Source organism: Entelurus aequoreus, linkage group LG06, assembly GCF_033978785.1.
Source record: "Entelurus aequoreus isolate RoL-2023_Sb linkage group LG06, RoL_Eaeq_v1.1, whole genome shotgun sequence".
Lineage (NCBI taxonomy): Eukaryota > Metazoa > Chordata > Actinopteri > Syngnathiformes > Syngnathidae > Entelurus > Entelurus aequoreus.
The window spans coordinates 35,926,791-35,954,708 of NC_084736.1; the positions used below are offsets into that span (position 1 = coordinate 35,926,791).

A 27,918-nucleotide genomic window follows, 5' to 3' on the forward strand; every position below is an offset into this window, starting at 1 on the left:
ACTACATGTTTATACTGTCACTAAAGTCAATACAAATAATTTGTGCTACAGACTATTTTCTGTTTCAGGAGCACAGAAACATGTTGGTGGTTGCAATCTTCCAGGAGAGAAATTTCCACTTGCTTGCATTGAAATGTTGCCCAATGCTGTTGCATCGTGTCCTGAGGTGGTTTTCCTCTTTGAGGCGGTGCTAGTACTTTTCCAACTACCACCCTTGCTGAAACACCTTAAGATTCATCTTTCAAGCAGACAGTGTCAGACGTCAGAGATCTCACAGAGTGAAGCAACCTTTGTCAACTTGTCTTCTTCTACTTGTTTGTCAAGGTAACACTGCTTCTTCTACTTGTTTGTCACTGCTTCTTCTACTTGTTTGTCACTGCTTCTTCTACTTGTTTGTCACTGCTTCTTCTACTTGTTTGTCACTGCTTCTTCTACTTGCTGGTTATTGCTTCTTCTACTTGTTTGTCAATGCTTCTTCTACTTGATTGTCACTGCTTCTTCTAGTTGTTTGTCAAGGTAACACTGCTTCTTCTACTTGTTTGTCACTGCTTCTTCTACTTGTTTGTTAATGCTTCTTCTACTTGTTTGTCAATGCTTCTTCTACTTGTTTGTCAAGGTAACACTGCTTCTTCTATACAAGTAGAAGAAGCAGTGGCTTCTTCTACTTGTTTTTCACTGCTTCTTGTACTTGTTTGTTAATGCTTCTTCTACTTGTTTGTCAATGCTTCTTCTACTTGTTTGTCAAGGTAACACTGCTTCTTCTATTAGTTTGTCAATGCTTCTTCTACTTTTTTGTCAATGCTTATTTTACTTGTTTGTCAAGGAAACACTGCTTCTTCTACTTGTTTATCACTGCTTCTTCTACTTGTTTGTCAATGCTTCTTCTAATTGTTTGTCACTGCTTCTTCTACTTGTTTGTCAATGCTTCTTATACTTGTTTGTCAAGGTAACACTGCTTCTTCTACTTGTTTGTCAATGCTTGTTCTACTTGTTTGTCACTGATTCTTCTACTTGTTTGTCAATGCTTCTTCTACTTGTTTGTCACTGCTTCTTCTACTAGTTTGTCACTGCTTCTTCTACTTGTTTGTCACTGCTTCTTCTACACTGCTTTTTCTACTTGTTTGTTAATTCTTCTTCTACTTGTTTGTCAATGCTTCTTCTACTTGTTTGTCAATGTAACACTGCTTCTTCTACTTGTTTGTCAATGCTTCTTCTACTTGTTTGTCAATGCTTCTTTTACTTGTTTGTCAAGGTAATACTGCTTCTTCTACTTGTTTGTCAATGCTTCTTCTACTTGTTTGTCAAGGTAACACTGCTTCTTTTACTTGTTTGTCACTGCTTCTTCTACTTTGTTGTCAATGCTTCTTCTACTTGTTTGTCAATGCTTCTTTTACTTGTTTGTCAAGGTAACACTGCTTCTTCTACTTGTTTGTCAATGCTTCTTGTACTCGTTTGTCAAGGTAACACTGCTTCTTCTACTTGTTTGTCAATGCTTCTTTCACTTGTTTGTCAAGGTAACACTTCTTCTACTTGTTTGTCACTGCTTCTTCTACTTGTTTGTCAATGCTTCTTCTACTTGTTTGTCACTTCTTCTTCTATTTGTTTGTCAATGCTTCTTTTACTTGTTTGTCACTGCTTCTTATACTAGTTTGTCACTGCTTCTTTTACTTGTTTGTCAATGCTTCTTCTACTTGTTTGTCAAGGTAACACTGCTTCTTCTACTTGTTTGTCAATGCTTCTTCTACTTGATTGTCACTGCTTCTTCTACTTGTTTGTCACTGCTTTTTCTACTGGTTTGTCACTGCTTCTTCTACTTGTTTGTCACTGCTTCTTCTACTTGTTTGTCAAGGTAACACTGCTTCTTCTACTTGTTTGTCACTGCTTCTTCTACTTCTTTGTCACTGCTTCTTCTACTTGTTTGTCACTGCTTCTTCTACTTGTTTGTCAAGGTAACACTGCTTCTTCTACTAGTTTGTCACTGCTTCTTCTACTAGTTTGTCACTGCTTCTTCTACTTGTTTATCACTGCTTCTTCTACTAGTTTGTCACTGCTTCTGCTACTAGTTTGTCGCTGCTTCTTCTACTTGTTTGTCAAGGTAACACTGCTTCTTTTACTAGTTTGTCACTGCTTCTTCTACTTGTTTGTCACTGCTTCTTCTACTTGTTTATCACTGCTTCTTCTACTTGTTTGTCAAGGTAACACTACTTATTCTACCAGTTTGTCAAGGTAACACTGCTTCTTCTACTTTTTTGTCAAGGTAAAACTGCTTCTTATACTTGTTTGTCTCTGCTTCTTCTACTTGTATGGCACTGCTTCTTCTACTTGTTTGTCACTGCTTCTTCTCTTTGTTTGTCAAGGTAACACTGCTTCTTCTACTAGTTTGTCACTGCTTCTTCTACTTGTTTGTCAAGGTAACACTACTTATTCTACCAGTTTGTCAAGGTAACACTGCTTCTTCTACTTTTTTGTCAAGGTAAAACTGCTTCTTATACTTGTTTGTCTCTGCTTCTTCTACTTGTATGGCACTGCTTCTTCTACTAGTTTGTCACTGCTTCTTCTACTTGTTTGTCAAGGTAACACTGCTTCTTTTACTAGTTTGTCACTGCTTCTTCTACTTGTTTGTCACTGCTTCTTCTACTAGTTTGTCCCTGTTTCTTCTACTTGTTTATCACTGCTTCTTCTACTTTTTTGTCAAGGTAACACTGCTTCTTCTATTTGTTTCACTGCTTCTTTTACTTGTATGTCACTGCTTCTTCTACTTGTTTGTCACTGCTTCTTCTACTTGTATGTCACTGCTTCCTCTACTAGTTTGTCACTGCTTCTTCTACTTGTTTTTCACTGCTTATTCTACTCTTTGTCACTGCTTCTTCTACTTTTTGTCACTGCTTCTTCTACTTGCTTGTCACTGCTTCTTCTACTTGTTTGTCACTGCTTCTTCTACTTGTATGTCACTGCTTCCTCTACTAGTTTGTCACTGCTTCTTCTACTTGTTTTTTACTGCTTATTCTACTCTTTGTCACTGCTTCTTCTACTTGTTTGTCACTGCTTCTTCTACTTTTTGTCACTGCTTCTTCTACTTGCTTGTCACTGCTTCTTCTACTTGTTTGTCACTGCTTCTTCTACTTGTTTGTCAAGGTGAATCTGCTTCTTCTACTTGAGTCCTTCAACTGCCAAGTGGTCTTTTGGAGCGAGCTAACTTGAGTCCAGAGCAAACAAGTGTCTTGTTTTTGAAGCTCCTGCTCCTGCAAGTCTGGGGAAGCGTTGTGTTACACAAGTCTTTGATGAAAGGGACTCAAATGTTTGCATGCCTGACGCTTGTGTCCGCAACATTGTCTTAGTTTTGTCGTGCAGGACCACAGCAGCACCAGGAGCCATGGCAGACCCGTGGCAGAGGGCCTATGACTTTGCCGTGGAAGTGGCGAGAAAAGCCGGGGCGGTAGGTCTTGAGTCATCGCAATGATAACAAAAGAGGGGAAATTGTGAAACGCTTGCGCAAGACAAACTGTGCCAACGCCGGTGTGTGTACAGGAAATTAGGAAAGCCGGCGAAAGCGAAATACGGGTGATGACCAAGAGCTCCACTGTGGACTTGGTCACCAAGACGGACGAGAGGGTGGAGAAAATCATCATCAACTCCTTGAAGGAGGAATTTGGAGAGGACACCTACGGGTGAGTCTTGTTGGTCCAGCTGTGTTGGGAGCGACTGACTGCTTCTCTGCAGGTTCATAGGCGAGGAGTCGGTGGCCAAAGGCATTCCCTGCATTCTGAGCGACAAACCCACCTGGATCATTGACCCGGTGGATGGAACCACCAACTTTGTCCATGGGTGAGAAGTAGCAGAACACTTTCATTCAGCTTGAAACAGGAAATTGTATCCTGAAAGGCTGTGTTCATCTTGTGTCAATCGACATGTAGACCAAGGACTTGTGTACCAGTTACAGATCCACAGTAGTGGTTTACAAGTTACTTCATAATACAACCGTCACTGTGTTTCCACGCACTAAATTAGTCTGATTTCTAAAATAGTTTTTTGTATTTTCAAGTGTCCATGTACCCTTTCTACTACGTACTGTACTACTACTACGTACTGTAGTTGTAATACCGCACATGACGTGCTGCTTGCACCATGATCAATATCAAAGTGACTCACTCCATGGACAGTTGTGCATTCGGTCCAGCTGGTCAAGGAAGTTTTTTCCGGTTTATTTGGGTAAGCACTCCATTTTGTTGTGGTTTGCAGAGGGAGATGACAGCAACAGACACCAGGGGGTGGTACGTAGCTCTAAGATTTATTATATATATATAGACCATGTATATATAATAATCAAATAATACTAAATAGAAACCCCGTTTCCATATGAGTTGGGAAATTGTGTTAGATGTAAATATAAACGAAATACAATGATTTGCAAATCATTTTCAACCCATATTCAATTGAATGCAGTATAAAGACAACATATTTGATGTTCAAACTCATAAACTTTTTTTTTTTTTTTGCAAATAATAATTAACTTAGAATTTCATGGCTGCAACACGTGCCAAAGTAGTTGGGAAAGGGCATGTTCACCACTGTGTTACATGGCCTTTCCTTTTAACAACACTCAGTAAACGTTTGGGAAATGAGGAGACACATTTTTTAAGCTTCTCAGGTGGAATTCTTTCCCATTCTTGCTTGATGTACAGCTTAAGTTGTTCAACAGTCCGGAGGTCTCCGTTGTGGTATTTTAGGCTTCATAATGCGCCACACATTTTCAATGGGAGACAGGTCTGGACTACAGGCAGGCCAGTCTAGTACCCGCACTCTTTTACTATGAAGCCACGTTGATGTAACACGTGGCTTGGCATTGTCTTGCTGAAATAAGCAGGGGCGTCCATGGTAACGTTGCTTTGATGGCAACATATGTTGCTCCAAAACCTGTATGTACCTTTCAGCATTAATGGCGCCTTCACAGATGTGTAAGTTACCCAAGTCTTGGGCACTAATACACCCCCATACCATCACACATGCTGGCTTTTACACTTTGCGCCTAGAACAATCCAGATGGTTCTTTTCCTCTTTGGTCCGTAGGACACAACGTCCACAGTTTCCAAAAACAATTTGAAATGTGGACTCGTCAGACCACAGAACACTTTTCCACTTTGTATCAGTCCATCTTAGATGAGCTCAGTTTTAACTTGCACTTACAGATGTAGCGACCAACTGTAGTTACTGACAGTGGGTTTCTGAAGTGTTCCTGAGCCCATGTGGTGATATCCTTTACACACTGATGTCGCTTGTTGATGCAGTACAGCCTGAGGGATCGAAGGTCACAGGCTTAGCTGCTTACGTGCAGTGATTTCTCCAGATTCTCTGAACCCTTTGATGATATTACGGACCGTAGATGGTGAAATCCCTAAATTCCTTGCAATAGCTGGTTGAGAAAGGTTTTTCTTAAACTGTTTAACAATTTGCTCACACATTTGTTGACAAAGTGGTGACCCTCGCCCCATCCTTGTTTGTGAATGACTGAGCATTTCATGGAATCTACTTTTATACCCAATCATGGCACCCACCTGTTCCCAATTTGCCTGTTCACCTGTGGGATGTTCCAAATAAGTGTTGATGAGCATTCCTCAACTTTATCAGTATTTATTGCCGCCTTTCCCAACTTCTTTGTCACGTGTTACTGGCATCAAATTCTAAAGTTAATGATTATTTGCAACAAAAAAAAAAGTTTATAAGTTTGAACATCAAATATGTTGTCTTTGTAGCATATTCAACTGAATATGGGTTGAAAATGATTTACAAATCATTGTATTCCGTTTATATTTACATCTAACACAATTTCCCAACTCATATGGAAACGGGGTTTGTATACTAACTAAGGAAATAGAGTTTGACAAAATCCAAGAGTGTGTATGGTGTAAGACAATGTGTAGTATTTAACTGGAGCGTTTTACCGTAAATGTGGAGGTGCGTGTTAAGAGGCGTGGTGCTGTCCGACAAGGGCAAGGCAGGCAGGGTTGTCCAGGGGCGGAAGCGGGGTCGAGAGGCAAGAGCGAGTCGTCGTAGTCCGGGGGCAAGCGAGGAGTCGAGAACCAGGAAGCGCAAGGGAGGCAGGGAAGATCCGGGAGCACAAGACGCACAGCTTGACTCGGGGATGCACACAGGGAACTGCAGGGTGAGGGAGGACACGACAATCAACGCAGGGAAAGCACAGAGATCAGGACAGAGAGAGAGCATAAAGCGAGAGTTGCATCAAGCATCAGATGATCGCTTACTGAACACCAACAGAAGATTATATTCCGGCACCGGCATGGCAGGTTGTGCAGGCTTATGAAGGCAGCTCCTTCATTATAGGCAGGTGCGCTGATTGCCGGTGAATGATTGCAGCTGGCGGCTGCTGCAGGGCGGAGCCGTGCCCGGCGCGTCCCTGGATGTGCGCGGCCGTGGGCGTGTCCCGAGGTGCGCCAAGCAGAGCGCAAGAATGAGGGCGCATTGGAATGCGCCCTGGCCGTGACACATTTATGTCAAATAGCTTGTCTCCAAGTTCCACATTTAAAGCTTTGAGTCACTTTCACCTCACTCTCTGATTAAAATGACTAAAATAGGGTAAATATTGTACATATACATATTGTTATGAGGGTGTCTGTTACTACATTATATATATATTTGCAGTGTGTATATTGTACATATTACATATTGTTATGAAGGTGTCTGTTACTACATTATATATATATATATATATATATATATATATATATATATATATATATATATATATATATATATATATATATATATATATATATATATATATACTAGCAGTGTGTATATTGTACATATTACATACTGTTATGAAGGTGTCTGTTACTACATTATATATATATATATATATATATATATATATATATATATATATATATATATATATATATATATATATATATACTAGCAGTGTGTATATTGTACATATTACATATTGTTATGAATGTGTCTGTTACTACATTATATATATACTTGCAGTGTGTATATTGTACATATTACCTACTGGTATGAAGGTCTGTTATACATATATATATATATATATATATATATATATATATATATATATATATATATATATATATATATATATATATATATATATATATATATATATATATATATATATATATATATATATATATATATATAAACTAGCAGTGTGTATATTGTACATATTACATACTGTTATAAAGGTGTCTGTTACTACATTATATATATATACTAGCAGTGTGTATATTGTACATATTAGTATATTACATAATGTTATGAACGTGTCTGTTACTACATTATATATATATATACTTGCAGTGTGTAAATTGTACATATTACATATTGTTATGAAAGTGTCTGTTCCTACATTATGTATATATACTTGCAGTGTGTATATTGTACATATTACCTACTGGTATGAAGGTCTGTTATACATTATATATATATATACATATATATATAAACTAGCAGTGTGTATATTGTACATATTACATACTGTTATAAAGGTGTCTGTTACTACATTATATATATATACCAGCAGTGTATATATTGTACATATTAGTATATTACATAATGTTATGAACGTGTCTGTTACTACATTATATATATACTTGAAGTGTGTATATTGTACATATTACATACTGTTATGAAGGTGTCTGTTACTACATTATATTTGGTAAATGGGTTGTACTTGTATAGCGCTTTTCTACCTTTTTTTCTTTTAAGGAACTCAAAGCGCTTTGACACTATTTCCACATTCACCCATTCACACACACATTCACACACTGATGGCGTGAGCTGCCATGCACGGCGCTAACCAGGCCCATCAGGAGCAAGGGTGAAGTGTCTTGCTCAAGGACACAACGGACGTGACTAGGATGGTAGAAGGTGGGGATTCAACCAGTAACCCTCAGATTGCTGGCACAGCCACTCTCCCAACTTCGCCACGCCGTCCCCCGTATATATATACTTGCAGTGTGTATACTGTACATATTGCATATTGTTATGAAAGTGTCTGTTCCTACATTATATATATACTTGCAGTGTGTATATTGTACATATTACCTACTGTTATGAAGGTGTCTGTTACTACATTATTTATATATATATATATATATATATATATATATATATATATATATATATATATATATATATATATATATATATATATATATACTAGCAGTGTGTATATTGTACATATTACATACTGTTATGAAAGTGTCTGTTACTTCATTTTATATATATATATATATATATATATATATATATATATATATATATATATATATATATATATATATATATATATATATATATATATGTGTGGGAAAAAAATCACAAGACTATTTCATCTCTACAGGCCTGTTTCATGAGGGGTTTTCCTCAATCCTCAGGAGATTTCCTCAACCCTGAGGATTGAGGAAAACCCCTCATGAAACAGGCCTGTAGAGATGAAATAGTCTTGTGATTTTTTTCCCACACATACATATTACGCTCTACCACGGTATCGAGCACTATTTTTTGGATAATCTAATTAAGACATATATATATATATATATATATATATATATATATATATATATATATATATATATATATATATATATATATATATATATATATATATATATATATATATATATATATATACTAGCAGTGTGTATATTGTACATATTACATACTGTTATGAAGGTGTCTGTTACCACATTATATGTATACTTGCAGTGTGTATATTGTACATATTACATACTGTTATGAAGGTGTCTGTTACTACATTATATATATACTTGCAGTGTGTATATTTTACATATTACATACTGTTATGAAAGAGTCTGTTCCTACATTGTTCACAGGTTCCCATTTGTGGCGGTGTCTATTGCCTTTGCAGTCAAAAAGAGGGTATGTACACATGGTGGTGACAATAATAACAAGTACCAATGTTGTAGTTGGAGTTTGGTGTGGTGTAACAACAATACTAACTTGAACCAATGTTGTAGTTGGAGTTTGGTGTGGTGTGGTGTAAAAACAATACTAACTAGTACCAATGCTGTAGTTGGAGTTTGGTGTGGTGTAACAACAATACTATCTAGTACCAATGTTGTAGTTGGAGTTTGGTGTGGTGTAACAACAATACCAACTAGTACCGATGTTCTAGTTGGAGTTTGGTGTGGTGTAACAACAATACCAACTACTACCGATGTTGTCGTTGGAGTTTGGTGTGGTGTGGTGTAAAAACAATACTAACTAGTACCAATGCTGTAGTTGGAGTTTCGTGTGGTGTAACAACAATACTATCTAGTACCAATGTTGTAGTTGGAGTTTGGTGTGGTGTAACAACAATACTAACTAGTACAAATGTTATAGTTGGAGTTTGGTGTGGTGTAGCAACAATACTAACTAGTACCAATGTCATAGTTGGAGTTTGGTGTGGTGTAACAACAATACTAACTAGTACCAATGTTGTAGTTGGAGTTTGGTGTGGTGTAACAACAATACTAACTAGTACCAATGTGGTAGTTGGAGTTTGGTGTGGTGTAACAACAATACTAACTAGTACCAATGTTGTAGTTGGAGTTTGGTGTGGTGTAACAACAATACCAACTAGTACCGATGTTCTAGTTGGAGTTTGGTGTGGTGTAACAACAATACAAACTAGTACCGATGTTGTAGTTGGAGTTTGGTGTGGTGTGGTGTAAAAACAATACTAACTAGTACCAATGCTGTAGTTGGAGTTTCGTGTGGTGTAACAACAATACTAACTAGTACCAATGTTGTAGTTGGAGTTTGGTGTGGTGTAACAACAATACTATCTAGTACCAATGTGGTAGTTGGAGTTTGGTGTGGTGTAACAACAATACTAACTAGTACAAATGTTGTAGTTGGTGTTTGGTGTTATGTAACAACAATACTAACTAGTACCAATGTTGTAGTTGGAGTTTGGTGTGGTGTAGCAACAATACTAACTAGTACCAATGTCGTAGTTGGAGTTTGGTGTGGTGTAACAACAATACTAACTAGTACCAATGTCGTAGTTGGAGTTTGGTGTGGTGTAACAACAATACTAACTAGTACCAATGTGGTAGTTGGAGTTTGGTGTGGTGTAACAACAATACTAACTAGTACCAATGTTGTAGTTGGAGTTTGGTGTGGTGTACAGCTGCTTGGAAGACAAGATGTACAAAGCCAGGAGAGGGAAAGGAGCTTTCTGTGACGACGAGCGCATCCAAGTGTCTGACGTGAAAGGTAAATAAATGTCTGACGTGAAAGGTAAATGTCTGACGTGAAAGGTAAGTGCAAGTCTTCCTGCAGCACTAACTAACTACTAACTGTGCAAGATGGCTGTCATGGCAGATATTCACAAGTCCATCATCATCTCTGAACATGGGACAGACAGGAGCCCTGAGAAGGTCACCAAGATCTTCTCCACCATGCAGAGGATTCTCTGCATCCCAGTGCACGGGTATGTATATATGTACTGTATATACCAGGGGTGCTCACACTTTTTCTGCAGGCGAGCTACTTTTCAATTGATCAAGTCGCGGGGATCTACCTCATTCATATATATAATTTATATTTACTTATTTATGAAATATATGTTTTTGTTAACAAGTTAAAGGTGTTTAATGATAATGCAAGCATGTTTAACACATACAGTTAATATTGTTAATAAATTAAAGGTGTTTAATGATAATACAAGAATGTTTAACACATATAGTTAATATTGTTAACAAGTTAAAGGTGTTTAAAGATAATACAAGCATGTTTAGCACATATAGTTAATATTGTTAACAAGTTAAAGGTGTTTAAAGATAATACAAGCATGTTTAACACATATAGTTAATATTGTTAACAAGCTAAAGGTGTTTAAAGATAATGCAAGCATGTTTAACACATATAGTTAATATTGTTAACAAGTTAAAGGTGTTTAAAGATAATACAAGCATGTTTAACACATATAGTTAATATTGTTAACAAGTTAAAGATGTTTAATGATAATACAAGCATTTTTAACACATATAGTTAATAAGTTAAAGGTGTTTAATGATAATACAAGCATGTTTAACACATATAGTTAATATTGTTGATAAGCTAAAGGTGTTTAATGATAATACAAGAATGTTTAATACATATAGTTAATATTGTTAACAAGTTAAATGTGTTTAATGATAATACAAGCATATTTAACACATATAGTTAATATTGTTAACACGTTAAATGTGTTTAATGATAATGCAATCATGTTTAACACATAGTTAATATTGTTAATAAGTTAAAGGTGTTTAATGATAATACAAGCATGTTTAACACATATAGTTAATATTGTTAATAAGTTAAAGGTGTTTAAAGATAATACAAGCATGTTTAACACATATAGTTAATATTGTTAACAAGTTAACGGTGTTTAAAGATAACACAAGCATGTTTAACACATATAGTTAATATTGTTAACAAGTTAAAGGTGTTTAATGATCATACAAGCATGTTTAATACATATAGTTAATATTGTTAACAAGTTAAAGGTGTTTAAAGATAATACAAACATGTTTAACACATATAATTAATATTGTTAACAAGTTAAAGGTGTTTAAAGATAATGCAAGCATGTTTAACACATATAGATTCCTTTCTTTCATGAAGACAAGAATATAAGTTGGTGTATTACCTGATTCTGATGACTTGCATTGATAGGAATCAGACAGTGGTGCTGATAATGTCCGCATTTTCAAATGGAGGAGAAAAAAAGTCCTCCTTTCTGTCCAATACCACATGAAAGTGGTTGGATTTTGGCTCTTATTTGTCCAGCTTCCGTACTCCTTTGTATACACTTTACAAGAAATACATTGGCGGCAAACTCCGTAGCTTGCTAGCTTGTGCACGCCAGCTTTCTGAGACTCTTGTTTTGTTAGTGCAGGCAGGATGAAGCAGCGCTTTTATTGTGCAACTGTGCAGTCGGTCTTTGGAGACGACAGGTACGGCGCCAGAGTCTGTTGAAATAAAAAGTGTTTCTCGCCTTCCTGTCGGTAATTTTTTCTTAATAATGATCTGGCAGCAGCCAGCGGCATCTCAGAAGACCCTCGGGTGCCGTGAATGTCAATAAAGTGACGAAAGTGACGTCATAGTGAAGATTTTTAAGACTATTTTTGTAATGCCCGGCTGGCGATCGACTGACACACCCTCCGTGATCGACCGGTAGCTCGCGATCGACGTAATGAGCACCCCTGGTATATACCTTCTGCTGCCCCCTATTGACAACACCCGCTAACTGCACACCAACAACCTAACCATTGCAGTTGTTAGCTTCTGGGTTAGGATTAGTCTACTTCTGGGTTAGGGTTAGAACCTTTATTTAACCAGATAAGAAACCCATTGAGATCAAGATCTCTTTCACAAGGGTGACCTGGCCAAGAGGTCAACAGCACATGTCACAGAGCAGTTTCAAAAAAGTAATACGTTTAGACATACATTTTAAAATACATAAAAGAGAACTGTAAAACAATAAAGATTTACACCTTTTAAAAACACAGGCACTGTGCAAAAGTCTCTTGCTGTTTGTCCCTCAGGACAGAACGGAAGTCTCCAAATGGAAGTAGTTCAGTGAGTTTCTGTTTCGTCTGCAATGCATTCCATGCCATAGGGACATGGAATGCATTGCATTAGTGCAATTAGTCTACTTCTGAGTCAGGGTTAGTCTACTTCTGGGTTAGGGTTAGTCTACTTCTGGGTCATGGTTAGTCTACTTCTGGGTCAGGGTTAGTCTACTTCTGGGTCAGGGTTAGTCTACTTCTGGGTTAAGGTTAGTCTACTTCTGGGTTAGGGTTAGTCTACTTATGGGTTAGGGTTAGTCTACTTCTGGGTTGAGGTTAGTCTAATTCTGGGTTAAGGTTAGTCCACTTCTGGGTTAGGGTCAGTCTACTTCTGGGTTAGTCTACTTCTGGGTTAGGGTTAGTCTACTTCTGGGTTGGGGTTAGTCTACTTCTGGGTTAGTCTACTTCTGGGTTAAGGTTAGTCTACTTCTGGGTTGGGGTCAGTCTACTTCTGGGTTAAGGTCAGTCTACTTCTGGGTTAAGGTTAGTCTACTTCTGGGTTGGGGTTAGTCTACTTCTGGGTTAGGGTTAGTCTAATCAATCAATCAATCAATCAATCAATCAATCAATCAATGTTTACTTATATAGCCCTAAATCACAAGTGTCTCAAAGGGCTGCACAAGCCACAACGACATCCTCGGCTCAGATCCCACATCAGAGCAAGAAAAAACTCAACCCAATGAGATAACAATGAGAAACCTTGGAGGGGACCGCAGATGTGGGGACCCCCCTGGGCGACCGGTGCAATGGACGTCAAGTGGATCTAGTTAATAGTGTGAGAGTCCAGTCCATAGTGGATCTAACATAATAGTGAGAGTCCAGTCCATAGTGGGGCCAGCAGGAGATCATCTTGAGCGGAGACAGGTCAGCAGTGCAGAGACGTCCCCAACTGATGCACAGATGAATGATCCACCCTGGGTCCCGACTTTGGACCGCTAGCGCCTCATATGTGGTCACCGAATCTGTGCCCCCCCCCCCCCCCTCCACGAAGGAGAGGGGGGCAGAGCAGAAAAGAAACGGCAGATCAACTGGTCTAAAATGAGGGTCTATTTAAAGGCCAGAGTATACAAATGAGTTTTAAAGGCCTACTGAAATGATTTTTTTTTATTTAAACGGGGATAGCAGATCTATTCTATGTGTCATACTTGATCATTTCGTGATATTGCCATATTTTTGCTGAAAGGATTTAGTATAGAACAACGACGATAAAGATCGCAACTTTTGGTATCTGATTAAAAAAAAGGCTTGCCCCTACCGGAAGTAGCGTGACGTAGTCGGGTGAACATATCCGCAAAGTTCCCTATTGTTTACAATGATGGCCGCCAGAAGTGAGAGAGATTCGGACCGAGAAAGCGACGATTTCCCCATTAATTTGAGCGAGGATGAAAGATTTGTGGATGAGGAAAGTGCAAGTGAAGGACTAGTGGGGAGTGGAAGCGATTCAGATAGGGAAGATGCTGTGAGAGCCGGGGGTGACCTGATATTCAGCTGGGAATGACTACAACAGTAAATAAACATAAGACATATATATACTCTTATTAGCCACAACACAACCAGGCTTATATTTAATATGCCAAAAATTAATCCCGCATAAAAACACCTAGGTGTTTGTTATGCTAGCTCCTAGCTACTAGCTACTAGCTCGAGCTAGTTATAGCTCGAGCGGGTTATATGGACGGGATCCCGTCCATAAAACCCGCCAATACAATTCAAACACCTGCACAACACACACACTCACTCAGCCCAAAGGCTGTTCACCTAACCCAAGGTTCATAAAGTTTATATATTTAACCAAAGTTACGTACGTGACACGCACGTACGGGCAAGCGATCAAATCTTTGGAAGCGCGCGGGTGGGACCTGATATTCAGCTGGGAATGACTACAACAGTAAATAAACACAAGACATATATATACTCTATTAGCCACAACACAACCAGGCTTATATTTAATATGCCACAAATTAATCCCGCATAACAAACACCTAGGTGTTTGTCATGCTAGCTCCTAGCTCCTAGCTACTAGCTCGAGCTAGTTATAGCAAGCGATCAAATGTTTGGAAGCGTACTCACGGTATTGCGTATGCGTCTGTGTATCCAAATCAAAGTCCTCCTGGTAAGAGTCTCTGTTGTCCGAGTTCTTCGATCTTGACTGCATCTTTCGGGAATGTAAACAATGAAACACCAACTGTGTTGTGTTGCTGACTTCCCTCGCAAAATACTTCGCTTCGCACCGACAACTTTCTTCTTTGCTTGCTCAGCTTCTTTCTCCATAATGCAATGAACAAATTGCAACAGATTCACCAACACAAATGTCCAGAATACTGTGGAATAATGAGATAAAAACAGAGCTATTTTGTATTGGCTTCAATGGGGAAGCCATACCTCTGTTAAACTGGCTACGTCATGCGCATACGACATCCTCCAAAGGAATTTTCAACCGGAAGTTTAGCGGGAAATTTAAAATTGCACTTTATAAGTTAACCCGGCCGTATTGGCATGTGTTGCAATGTTAAGATTTCATCATTAATATATAAACTATCAGACTGCGTGGTCGGTAGTAGTGGGTTTCAGTAGGCCTTTAAGATGGGACTTAAATGCTTCTACTGAGGTAGCATCTCTAACTGTTACCGGGAGGGCATTCCAGAGTACTGGAGCCCAAATAGAAAACGCTCTATAGCCCGCAGACTTTTTTTGGGCTCTGGGAATCACTAATAAGCCGGAGTTCTTTGAAAGCAGATTTTTTGCCAGGACATATGGTACAATACAATCAGCAAGATAGGATGGAGCTAGACCGTGTAGTATTTTATACGTAAGTAGTAAAATCTTAAAGTCACATCTTAAGTGCACAGGAAGCCAGTGCAGGTGATATATATAGGTATATATATATATATATATATATATATATATATATATATATATATATATATATATATATATATATATATATATATATATATATATATATATATATATATATATATATATATATAAAGGTATATACAGTATAGGCGTAATATGATCAAATGTTCTTGTTCTTCTCAAAAGTCTATCAGCCGCATTTTGTACCAACTGTAATCTGTTAATGCTAGACATAGGGAGACCCGAAAACAATACGTTACAGTAATCGAGACGAGACGTAACTAACGCATAAATCATGATCTCAGCGTCGCTTGTGGACAAAATGGAACGGATTTTAGCGATATTACAGAGATGAAAGAAAGACGTTTTAGTAACACTCTTGATGTGTGACTCAAACGAGAGAGTTGGGTCGAAGATAATACCCAGATTCTTTACCGAGTCCCCTTGTGTAATTGTTTGGTTGTCAAATGTTAAGGTGGTATTATTAAATAGATGTCGGTGTCTAGCAGGACCGATAATCAGCATTTCCGTTTTCTTAGCGTTGAGTTGCAAAAAGTTAGCAGACATCCATTGTTTAATTTCATTAAGACACGTCTCCAGCTGACTACAATTCGGCGTGTTGGTCAGCTTTAGGGGCATGTAGAGTTGTGTGTCATCAGCATAACAGTGAAAGCTAACACGTATGATGTCACCTAGCGGCAGCATGTAGATGCTGAAGAGTGCAGGGCCAAGAACCGAACCCTGGGGAACTCCACACGTTACCTTAACATACTCCGAGGTCACATTGTTATGGGAGACGCTGTGATAGTACCGTGGAGAAGGAGACGGTACTGAGGCTGCGAGAGCGTTTAGCCTGGGGCGTATTTATTAAGAAGGAAATATCTATCAATCTATATCTATATCTCTATATAAATATAAATATAATATTATATATGTACCGTATATATAATTTATAAAATATATTATATTTTATAATATATTATATTATATTATATTATATATCAATATACCGTATATTACCAAATAGTAGCCCGGGCGTTTATTTCACAAAATCGATTTTGGAGACAGGCGTTTAAAAGAAGCAGGCGGTTATTTGCACAAGGCTTTTATTTATTTTTGCACCAGCCTGCACCAGGCCATTATTTGGTTACTATGGTTACTGTCCAGTATTTTTTTTTTGTACAAAAAACTTTAAATGTAAAAGCTATCATACAAACAAAAATACAAACAAAAAAACAAGAGATCAACATGAGGTAGGCTATCAAAAGACAAAAGATCAACAAGGCCTCAACATGGCAGTAGTGCAACAATTGTCAAATAGAATACCAATACTAAAAATAAATAAACTTTTTAAATAAAGCAGCCTACCGGGGAAAAAAAATTATGGTACCAAGTACTCAAGTATAAAACCCACCGTCAAAACAGAATAATAATACTGTCACTTAAATAAAATAAAGGCTACAGTACTCCAAGTTTTAAATAAAGCAGCATACAGGAAAAATAAAATTATGGTACCAAGTACTCTATAAAACCATCAAAACAATAATACTGCAGCAAACGCAACCCCAGTAGCATTTTATTCTAAATTATGCAAATAACAGCCCATGGGCGGCTATTTGGACATAGGCGGTTATTAGGAAGAGGCGGTTAATTCACAAAATGGGGTCAGACCCCGGGCGGCTATTAGGACATGGGTGGTTATTTGCACAAGGGCGTTTATTTGGTAATATACGGTAGGTATATATCAAATATGATGTGTATGTAATCAAAAGGAAATGGGTGTCAGACCATGTGTAGAATTTAACTGGAGGGTTTTACCGTAAATGTTGGAGGTGCGTGTTGAGAGGAGCGGTGGTGTCAGACAAGGGCAAGGCAGGCAGGGTTGTCCAGGGGCGAAAGCGTGGTCGAGAGGCAAGAGCGAGTCGTCGTAGTCCGGGGGCGAGCAAGGAGTCGAGAACCAGGAAGCACGAGGAAGACAGGGAAGATCCAAGAGCACACGACACACAGCGTGACTCGGGGACGCACACAGGGAGCTGCGGGGTGAGGGAGGACACGACAATTAACGCAGGGAAAAACACAGAGATCAGGATCAAAAAGGCAACTAGGAAGCTGGAGACAAGCTTACGGTACGATGTACAGATTGCTACTTTCTGGCAAAGGATCTCTGGTGGCGGTGGTTTAAGTAGTCGTCCCTCTCATCAGTGCCGGGTGTGTTGATTGAAGATGGAACGCAGCTGCCTGTAGCAGCTTGAGTGACGCGCGCGCGCGCTTGGAGGTGCACACAGCGCGGCTCCCAGATGATTGCGCACTGGTGTGCGTCTGGGCCATGACAGACGCACTGCATCCTGTCAGTTAGATAGGAGTTAAACCAAGACAAGGCTAAGTCTGACATACCAATATGTGTTTTGATACGCTCTAATAAAATATTATGATTGACGGTATCGAAAGCAGCGCTAAGATCAAGAAGCAGCAACATGGATGACGCATCAGCATCCATCGTTAGCAATAGATCATTAGTCATTTTTGTGAGGGCTGTCTCTGTAGAGTGATTTGCCCTGAAACCGGATTGAAAGGGTTCACAGAGATTGTTAGACACTAAGTGTTCATTTAGCTGCCGTGTAACAATTTTTTCGAGGATTTTCGAGATAAACGGAAGGTGGGATACCGGCCGGTAGTTTACCATGAGGTCAAGATCGAGGTTAGGTCTTTTGAGCAGAGGATGAATAACGTTTTTTTTTAATGCTAGGGGAACAGTGCTAGAGGAAAGTGATACGTTTATAAGATTTAACACTGATGGACCTAATATTACAAACAGTTCCTTGATAAGTTTCCCAGGAAGTGGGTCAAGTAAACATGTTGTTTGTTTTATCCCACTTACACGCCGTAGGAGTTCCTCTAATGTTATTTCATCAAAAAGAGAGAGACTATTTTGAAGGGCAATATCCGTCGTATATACATTCATATCTGTGTTAATAAAGCCCAGTTGTAGCTGGGATGCGTTGTCTTTAATCTCCTTTCTAATGAGTTAAATTTTCTTATTAAAGAAATTCATAAAGTCATCTGCCGAGTGGGTGGAGCTACTGGGAGGAGTCCCTTGTTGGGTTAGCGATGCTACTGTAACTGAACAAATATTCAGGATGTTTTTTGTTGAGGCGGATGAGATTTGAGTAATATTTAGCTTTAGCTAAGGTAAGCATGCGTTTATAAATTATTAAATTATCACTCCATGCTTGATGGAAAACCTCAAGTTTAGTCGAGCGCCATTTGCGTTCCAGCTTTCTACATGATAGCTTAAGAGCTCCAGTTTCATCTGTAAACCATGGGGTATGCCTTTTAGGGGCCCTTTTTAGCTTTAGTGTTGATATACTATCAATGGTTTCGCGCAGGGCGTCGTTAAAGTTGTTAGTGAGGTTATCAATAGAGCCCATATTATTTGGGAATGGAGCCATTACTGAAGGCAGTAGGCCAGCAAGAGTCATCGTTGTGGCAGCATCAATGTTGCGGCTGCTAAAGCAGTTATTATTATTAGCATGTTGACTATGAGTCAGAACTTCGAATTTTATAAGGTAATGATCGGACATTACTTTAGTATACGGGAGTATCATAACTTTGGAGTTGGTGACACCCCTGACAAGCACTAGATCTATCGTATTACCGTTGCGATGCGTGGGTTAATTTATTATTTGTGTAAGACTACAGCTATCAATTGTAGTGTTGAGCGCCACGCATGGAGGGTCTGATGGGGTATTCATATGGATATTAAAGTCCCCCATTATAATTATATTGTCGGCGTGCGTCACTAGATCAGCGACGAACTCTGAGAATTCACTGATAAAGTCCGAATAGGGGGACGTCTACTTCTGGGTTGGGGTTAGTCTACTTCTGGGTTAGGGTTAGTCTAATTCTGGGTTAAGGTTAGTCTACTTCTGGGTTAGGGTTAGTCTACTTCTGGGTTAAGGTTAGTCTACTTCTGGGTTAGGGTTAGTGGACATTTTGGCCATCTTTTTTCCATCTTCCAGAAATGGAGAATGAATGCATTTGGCAATTAAAAACAATGTTTTTTGAAGCAAAATGCATCCAAGTGTTTCTTTTAAATGGCACTTGTTGTAAAGTTATTCCAAATATTCCTTTACTACACACTATGGTGGTCCCCATACCAATATTTTAGTATCGCTACTGAGCTGTATTTACATACTTTTCTAAATAAAGGGGAGCACAAAAGATTTCATTATTGTCTTTATTGGAACAACACATCTTAGTGTACATGAAACATATGTTTATTATTGTCATTAAATAAAATAGTGAACATACTAGACAACTTGTCTTTTAGTAGTAAGTAAACAATGACTCCTAATTAGTCTGCTGACGTATGCAGTAACATATTGTGTCATTTATCTAGCTATTATTTTTTCAACATTATGAGGGACAAACTGTAAAAATGTATTATTAATCTACTTGTTTATTTACTGTTAATATCTGCTTATTTGCTGTTTTAACATGTTCTATCCACACTTCTGTTAAAATGTAATAATCACTTATTCTTCTCTTCTATGATACTTTACATTAGTTTTGGATGATACCACACATTTAGGTATCAATCCGATACCAAGTAGTTACAGGATTGGTCATATTCAAAGTCCTCATGTGTCCAGGGACGTATTTACTGACTTTATAAACATAATATGAATTTTTTTTAAACGAAAGAAGATTTTGTGATGCTAAAAAGTATATATGTAATCATAGTAGTATCGACTAGATACGCTCTTGTACTTGGTATCATTACAGTGGATGTCAGGTGTAGATCCACCCATGACGTTTTTTTACATTGTGACGCCGGTGAGCTATTGTATCCTGCTACGGTGTGTAGTGAAACATGTTTAGCTATTCCTCGTCCTCCAGTGATAATGTTATTTGTAAGAAACTTACTTTATATGTCGGGGAGCATGTTCACACACACACAGAGTACTTACAAGCAGACACAGTGTGTAGACAGAAAAGGGAGAATGGACGCATTTTGGTGTAAAAAGTAAAGATGAAGGTGAAGCTATAACACTGCTGAGCTCTTGTTAGCCATTAGGCAGCTAGCAGCTAACATCCATTTGCAGTCGGTAGTGTTTTAGATACTTCTGAATCACTAATCCTTGACAAATAAAGTAAGTTTCTTACAAGTACCATTATCACTGCAGGACGAGGAATAGCTATACATGCTGCACTACATACCGTAGGAGGATACAATAGCTTACCGCTAACAGCAAGTTAGTTCTCCTGAATGTAAACAAATGAGTGGATCTATACAAACATCGACTGCAATGATACCAAGTATAAGAGCTGTATATAGTTGATACTACAATGATTACATCAATAAATGTTATTATCTCAGAATCTTTTTTCATTATTTATTGTTTATAAAGTCAGTAAATACGTCCCTGGACACATGAGGACATTGAATATGACCAATGTATGATCCTGTAACTACTTGGTATCGGATCGATACCTACATTTGCTTTCGGTCTCCCCTAGAGGGGATGGGGGTGGGGGGGTGGGGGGGTGGGGGGGGATTACGCACATATGCGGTCCTCTCCAAGGTTTCTCATAGTCATTCACCGACGTCCCACTGGGGTGAGTTTTTCCTTGCCCGTATGTGGGCTCTGTACCGAGGATGTCGTTGTGGCTTGTGCAGCCCTTTGAGACACTTGTGATTTAGGGCTATATAAATAAACATTGATTGACATTGATTGATTTGTGCTATCATCCAAAACTAATGTAAAGTATCAAAGAAGAGAAGAATAAGTGATTATTACATTTTAACAGAAGTGTAGATAGAACATGTTGAAACAGGAAGTAAGGCAAGGCAAGGCAAGGCAACTTTATTTGTACAGCACTTTTCATACACAAGGCAGACTCATAGTGCTTCACAGACAACAAAGTGAAATGAAAGAAAATAAAAGCAAAATTAAAATGCAGACAATAAAAATAAAAACAGTGCGGACGTTAAAAGTTAAAAGATTAAAAGATTTAGCTGAAAGCTAAGGTGAACATAAAAGTTTTCAGTCTAGTTTTAAAAGTAGTCAGAGTTGGAGAAAGTCTGACATCTTCAGGAAGTTTATTCCAGCTATTTGTTGCATAGTGACTGAATGATGCTCTCCCTTGATTTGAGTTTACTCTGGGAACCGCTAACAGATTGGTCTCAGAAGATCTTAGTGATCTAGAGGGCTTATATAGTGGGAGCATATCAGTGATATACTTCGGCCCTAGACCATGTAGTGATTTATATGTGAGCAGGAGGATTTTGAAATCAATTCTCTGATGTACAGGGAGCCAATGTAAGGATTTAAGAATTGGTGTAATGTGCTCACATTTTTTGATCTTTGCGCACACATTTTCAGGAATTATACAGATCCTAAATACACATCAGCAGGTACCAGAAGGTAAGAAAAGTTGGTTTTGCATAATATTGCGAAACAAAACACCAGATAATATGTCTTACCTTATACACACACCATAATAATACTCCTATGTTGCAGCACAGTACGTCGGACTATGGTTGTCATAATGCTCCGACAATCCATCAAGCGGTGCGGCTTCATAGCTTACCAAAGTCCTACTAAAACATTTTGACAGATTTTTGAGCGCTGTGTGAAATGTTCTATATTTTTAATGGAATGTTGGTGTTGTTTACTTGAGTCATATTGCAGTCTACATGTATCTCTTATGTGTGACTGCCATCATATTGCAGTCTACACGTATCTCTTATATGTGACTGCCATCATATTGCAGTCTACACTTATTTCTTATGTGTGACAGCCATCATATTGCAGTCTACACGTATTTCTTATGTGTGACTGCCGTCATATTGCAGTCTACACGTATCTCTTATGTGTGACTGCCATCATATTGCAGTCTACATGTATCTCTTATGTGTGACTGCCATCATATTGCAGTCTACACGTACCTCCTATGTGTGACTGCCATCTATTGGTCACACTTATCATTACACCCTTCACCAAATAAAATAGCTTGGAGGTTGGTAAGCACAACCAGAATTATTCTGCACATTAGGCGCACCGGGTTATAAGGTGCACTGTCCAGTTTTGAGAAAATGAAATAATTTTAATTGCGCCTTATAGTCCGAAAAATATGGTAATTAGGAGTCTTTGTTTGTTTACTTACTACTAAAGGACAAGTTGTCTAGTATGTTCAACATTTTATTTAACGACTAAATTACAATAATAAACATACTTTTATTGTATTACTTAACATTTTTAGTTCGAATAAAGCAAATAATGACATTTTATTGTGGTCCCCTTTATACATAAAAGTATGTAAATACATGTTGGTAATAAAATGTACTGTAATATTGTGACACAGGACTGTATGTCACATGATGATCACATGGACTAAAACAACAACCATCTGCAGGATGTTCTGCCAACACACACACACACACACACACACACACACACACACACACACACACACACACACACACACACACACACGCACACATTCTTATATTTGTTACCTTCTTGAGACCTGAGAAAAATGCCTACCTCTTTAGGACCACCCTTTCTAGATATATAAAGATGTGTATTTACAACATTAATAATATATACATACTATGCACATATAAAAAAAGGTAAGCTTTTAGTTTTTTATTTTATTTTTTGTTTGTAATTGTTTTTGAATCTTTATTATTTACTTCAAGTTATTACAGTATGTCTCTATATACATATTCTTTTTTTTTTTTAAATTCACTTTGGTCAAAGGGGTGCATTTGAATTTCTTACACACACTTGTTATTACATGTGTTGACCAGAGGGGGAGCACTTCACATTTTTACACACACTTGTTATTTCTGTGTCCTGGGTATGACATTAAACTGCATCCAACCTGGAGAGGGATGGGCGCCGCCAGGTTTAAATTGCCCAAGACACACCACATGATGACAACTACTGCTTTACCCATACCGGCTCGGTCGTCGCCCGGGTCAACAAGGACCTACCGTTGGCCACCAGGACGGATGTGGAAAATTTACTACTGGAAACTCTGCAGATTCCGCACTAGAGACAATTTAGTTGTGGGAACCTGGAATGTAAGGACACTAACTGCTGATGGGGAAACTCGAAGAGCTAGCCCAAGAAATGGATCAATACCACTGGAATATCTTAGGCATCAGCGAGCTACGCTGGAAAGGATTCAGTGAAACATCAATCGACGTAGGCCACAAGCTCTATTTCAGTGGCAAGGAAGACAAACACAAGTATGGTGTTGGTTTCCTTGTTCACAAAGACATTACAGACACTGTCATGAGCTGCCGGCCAGTCTCAAGCAGACTCATTACCATTCGATTGAGAGCAACTCCATTTAACATCGCCATCATTCAGGCCTATGCCCCAACATCCACGTATGAGGACAGTGAGGTGGAGGATTTTTACGATGAAGTACAAGCAGTCCTAGATAAAACTCCAAAGTAGGACATCCTTATTGTACAAGGAGACTGGAATGCGAAGGTTGGAGAGGACGCTTACAACAACTGGAAAGACACATGTGGTCCATACAGCAACAGTGAGACCAACGATAGAGGCCTAAGGCTCTTGGAGTTTTCCAGGTACAACAATCTGTTGCTGGTGAACACACTTGGCCCCCATAAGGCCTCTAGACGATGGACCTGGCACAGCCCCGGTGGAGAGTACCACAACCAGATCGATTACATCTTGGTCAAGAAGCGCTTTCGCTCAAGCGTCAATACTGGCAGGACGTGCAGCTTTCCAAAAGCAGACATTGGGAGTGACCATGACCTCGTCCTGATGTCCCTTCGCCTTCACTTCAAGAAGATCAAAAGCTCTAAGTGCACTAGAATGAAGTTCGATCTGGACAAACTGCGAGACCCTGAGGTGGCAGAAGTCTTCAAGACAAGGATAGGAGGGAGGTTTGCACCACTGCTCATCTTAGGTGCAAAAGAAATTGATGTCAATAGCATGACCACTACGTTGAACAAAGTCGTAACCGAAACAGCCACTGAAATCCTTGGCAAACTCCGCCCAAAGAAGAAACCTTGGGTCACTAATGAACTGCTAGACTTGTGTGACAAGCGGAGAGCCCTGAAGAAGAGTAAGAACTCACCTGAAGGATCTGATGCTTATGGAGTAATCAATAAGAGCATCAAGAAAGGCATGCAGTCAGCAAAACAGAACTGGATTGAGGGAAAGTGCCAAGAAATAGAGAACAGCCAGAATGCCAACAACAACACCAAGAAGGCATATCAAACTGTTAAGGAGCTAACAAGAGCAAAACAAACCAGAGTCTCTGCAATCCAGAGCGAGACCGGTGAATGCCTAGCGGAAGAGAAGATCCTAGACAGGTGGACAGAATACTGCTCTGAGCTCTACAACCACACGGCAAGCGGAGATTCAGCAATCCTGACATGTACTCAATCCAAAGAGGATGAAGATACACTAGCCATCCTCCGTGAAGAAGTTGAGGCAGCAATCTGAGCACTGAAAAAAGGAAAAGCATCCCAGTTGAGCTTGTACAATCAGGGGGAGAAGCCATTATCGACACCCTCACCATCCTGTGCAACAAAATCTGGCAGAGTGGTGAGTGGCCTACATCATGGACCCAGTCACTTATCATCACACTTCCGAAAAAAGGCAATCTTCAACTGTGCCAAAACTACTGCACCATCAGTCTTATTAGCCCTTCCCAGCAAAGTCCTACTGACAATAATACTAAATAGGTTAAAATCCCAAGCTGAACTGATCACAGTTGAAGAACAGGCTGGATTTAGAGCATGGCGGAGCACCACAGAACAGATTTTCAACTTGAGAATCATTTGTGAGAGATACCTGCAGCATCAACAACACCTTTACCATGTGTTTGTAGACTTTGAGAAAGCCTTTGACCAGGTATGGCATGCTGCACTGTGGGCAACCATTAGGAAATATAACATCAGTCCTAACCTTGTCAGAGTCATTCAACGTCTGTACAATAAAGCTACCAGCGCAGTTCTCTACAACGGCGCTATCGGAGACTGGTTCAGGACAACAATTGGAGTGCGCCAAGGATGCCTTCTCTCTCCCATTCTCTTCAACATCTTTCTGGAGCGTATCATGATGGATGCCCTGGCAGATCATGAAGGAACTGTCAGCTTTGGCAGCAACCTCCGTTTTGCAGATGATATCGATGGGCTAGCTGGAAAAGAAAGAGAACTTGCCAGTCTAGTTGAAAGGCTTGATACCACCTCCCGAGTCTATGGAATGGAAATCCATGCTGAAAAAAACTAAATGATGACCAACAACAACAATGGCATCCGCTCAGACATCAAAGTCAATGGAAAGGCACTGGACACGGTGTCAAGCTTCAAGTACCTCGGTGCAATCGTGCCCGATGAAGGATCCAAACGGGAACTGCTGCCCTGGCAAAACTCAAACCCATATGGAAAGACACAAAAATCAGTCTGGCATCAAAGGTGAGATTACAGCACTCACTTGTAATGTCGATCTTCCTTTATGCCTGTGAAACATGGACCCTTACAGCAGAGCTGCAGAAGAGAATTCAGAACATGGAGATGAGATGCTACAGAAGACTCATGGGTATCTCCTACACCCAACATGTCACAAACGACAAAGTCAGGTAAAAGATCAGCCAAGCCATCGGCCCACATGATGACCTGCTCACCACGGTCATAAAGCGGAAACTGAGGTGGTACGGACACATCACCAGATCCTCAGGCCTTGCAAAAACCATCCTGCAAGGCACCGTACAAGGTGGCAGGAGACGAGGGAAACAAAAGAAAAGATGGGAAGATAAAATCGGAGAATGGACTCACCTGAAACTCACTGAGGCAATGAGAGCTGCTGAGGACAGAGATGGATGGAGAGAGCTGGTCAACAGATCGTCTGTGGTGCCCCAATGACCCTCCGGGGTTATGGGATAGGTTAGGTTAGGGGGTTAGGGGTTATTTCATATGTTGACCAGAGGGGGAGCACTTCACATTTTTACACACACTTGTTATTGTATATGTTGACAAGAGGGGGAGCACTTTTAAAAGCGACACACAGTCAATGTGAAAAATCCCTCTTTTTTGGGACCACCCTCATTTTGATAGATGTCACCACCAGGGGTGCCAATGAGATCTCTATTTTTTGTTTTTTGTAATGTGCTTAAGGCTGATGACAAAGGAGTCACGGGCCACAGATGGCCCCTGTGCCGCACTTTAAACAACCCAGCTGTAGAAGCTAACTGTTATTGGTCACTATAGTCTTAGTAGCGTAGTGTATTTGTTCACCCTATGGTCACATATGGGTTGTCTTACGTCAGCACCGGAAGTCGTAAAATCAGCTGTTCACCTGGTGTTTTTTTCGGGGATGAATAGGGAAGTCCTTCTTTAGCTTGTTTTATCATATATTGCTGCCTTTGAACCTGTCAATGTTTACTTTTGTATGCACATTAAATCAACCAAAAATCCTGACTTTGGAGCAATGTTCACAGACTCTAGTATTTGGCTCTCTATATGATTTATGTCCAAACTTGTTCACCGGTCCTCATGTGGAAGCTACTTTTCTTTGTTGATGTCTCAAGAAGGGCAGATATACAAGAACGCACACACACACACACACACACACACACACACACACACACACACACACACACACACACACACACACACACACACACACACACACACACACACACACACACACACACAAACAAAACAACAAAGTTAATCCTAAACCTAATCTGGTCTACAATTCAATAATATCAACAAATAATCTCAATGGTGACAATTCTCCAGATAATAAAACTGTCACCATAGAAATAGTCCAACTTAGTCAAAGTCTCATTGGTGCCCCTAGTGGTGGGACCATGTCAGCGTACCTAACCTTGTACTTTGTTATTGCCTTCAAACAGTCAAGTTGTACTTCCTGGTGTGTACTCACAGGCTGCGTGGGTCGGGTACTGCTGCCACCAACATGTCAGAGTACCTAACCTTGTACTTTGTTATTGCCTTCAAACAGTCAAGTTGTACTTCCTGGTGTACTCACAGGCTGCGTGGGTCGGGTACTGCTGCCACCAACATGTGCCTGGTGGCCTGCGGGGCGGTGGAGGCCTTCTTTGAGATCGGGATCCACTGCTGGGACATTGCGGCGGGGGCGGTGATCGTGACGGAGGCGGGAGGAATGCTGCTGGATGTGGATGGTGCGTAGGCGTCATAAAGACCTAAGTCACAGCATGACATTTATTTTGAAAACTTCCTGTGTGCAATACCTAGGGGGGCCATTCGATCTGATGTCCCGGAGGATGGTGTCGGCCAACAACGAGGTCATCGCTAACCGAATCATCAAGGAAATCGAGATATTCCCCGCGGAGAGGGACGACGCGGTGACCAAGAAGTGAGAAGCACTCAAATGGCTTTCTCTGCTTCATGCAAATAAAATGACCACCTTTGACAGTT

General features: G+C 39.5%; 1 protein-coding gene across 2 annotated transcripts; it reads left to right on the plus strand.

Annotated features, from left to right (window-relative positions):
* Nucleotides 1-244: 244 nt before the first annotated feature.
* On the plus strand, nt 245-27,918 carry LOC133652186 (inositol monophosphatase 1-like). Of its 2 annotated transcripts, none has more exons than XM_062050654.1 (9): nt 245-324; nt 3,339-3,436; nt 3,529-3,668; nt 3,721-3,825; nt 8,874-8,919; nt 10,155-10,263; nt 10,372-10,480; nt 27,511-27,662; nt 27,736-27,918. In XM_062050654.1, the coding sequence occupies exons 2-9, from the start codon at nt 3,374-3,376 to the stop codon at nt 27,858-27,860; spliced, it is 849 nt and encodes a 282-aa protein (XP_061906638.1). In that variant the 5' UTR covers nt 245-324; nt 3,339-3,373; the 3' UTR covers nt 27,861-27,918. The 2 variants fall into 2 exon arrangements, with proteins under 2 accessions (XP_061906638.1, XP_061906639.1); XM_062050655.1 differs by having other exon boundaries at nt 3,352-3,436.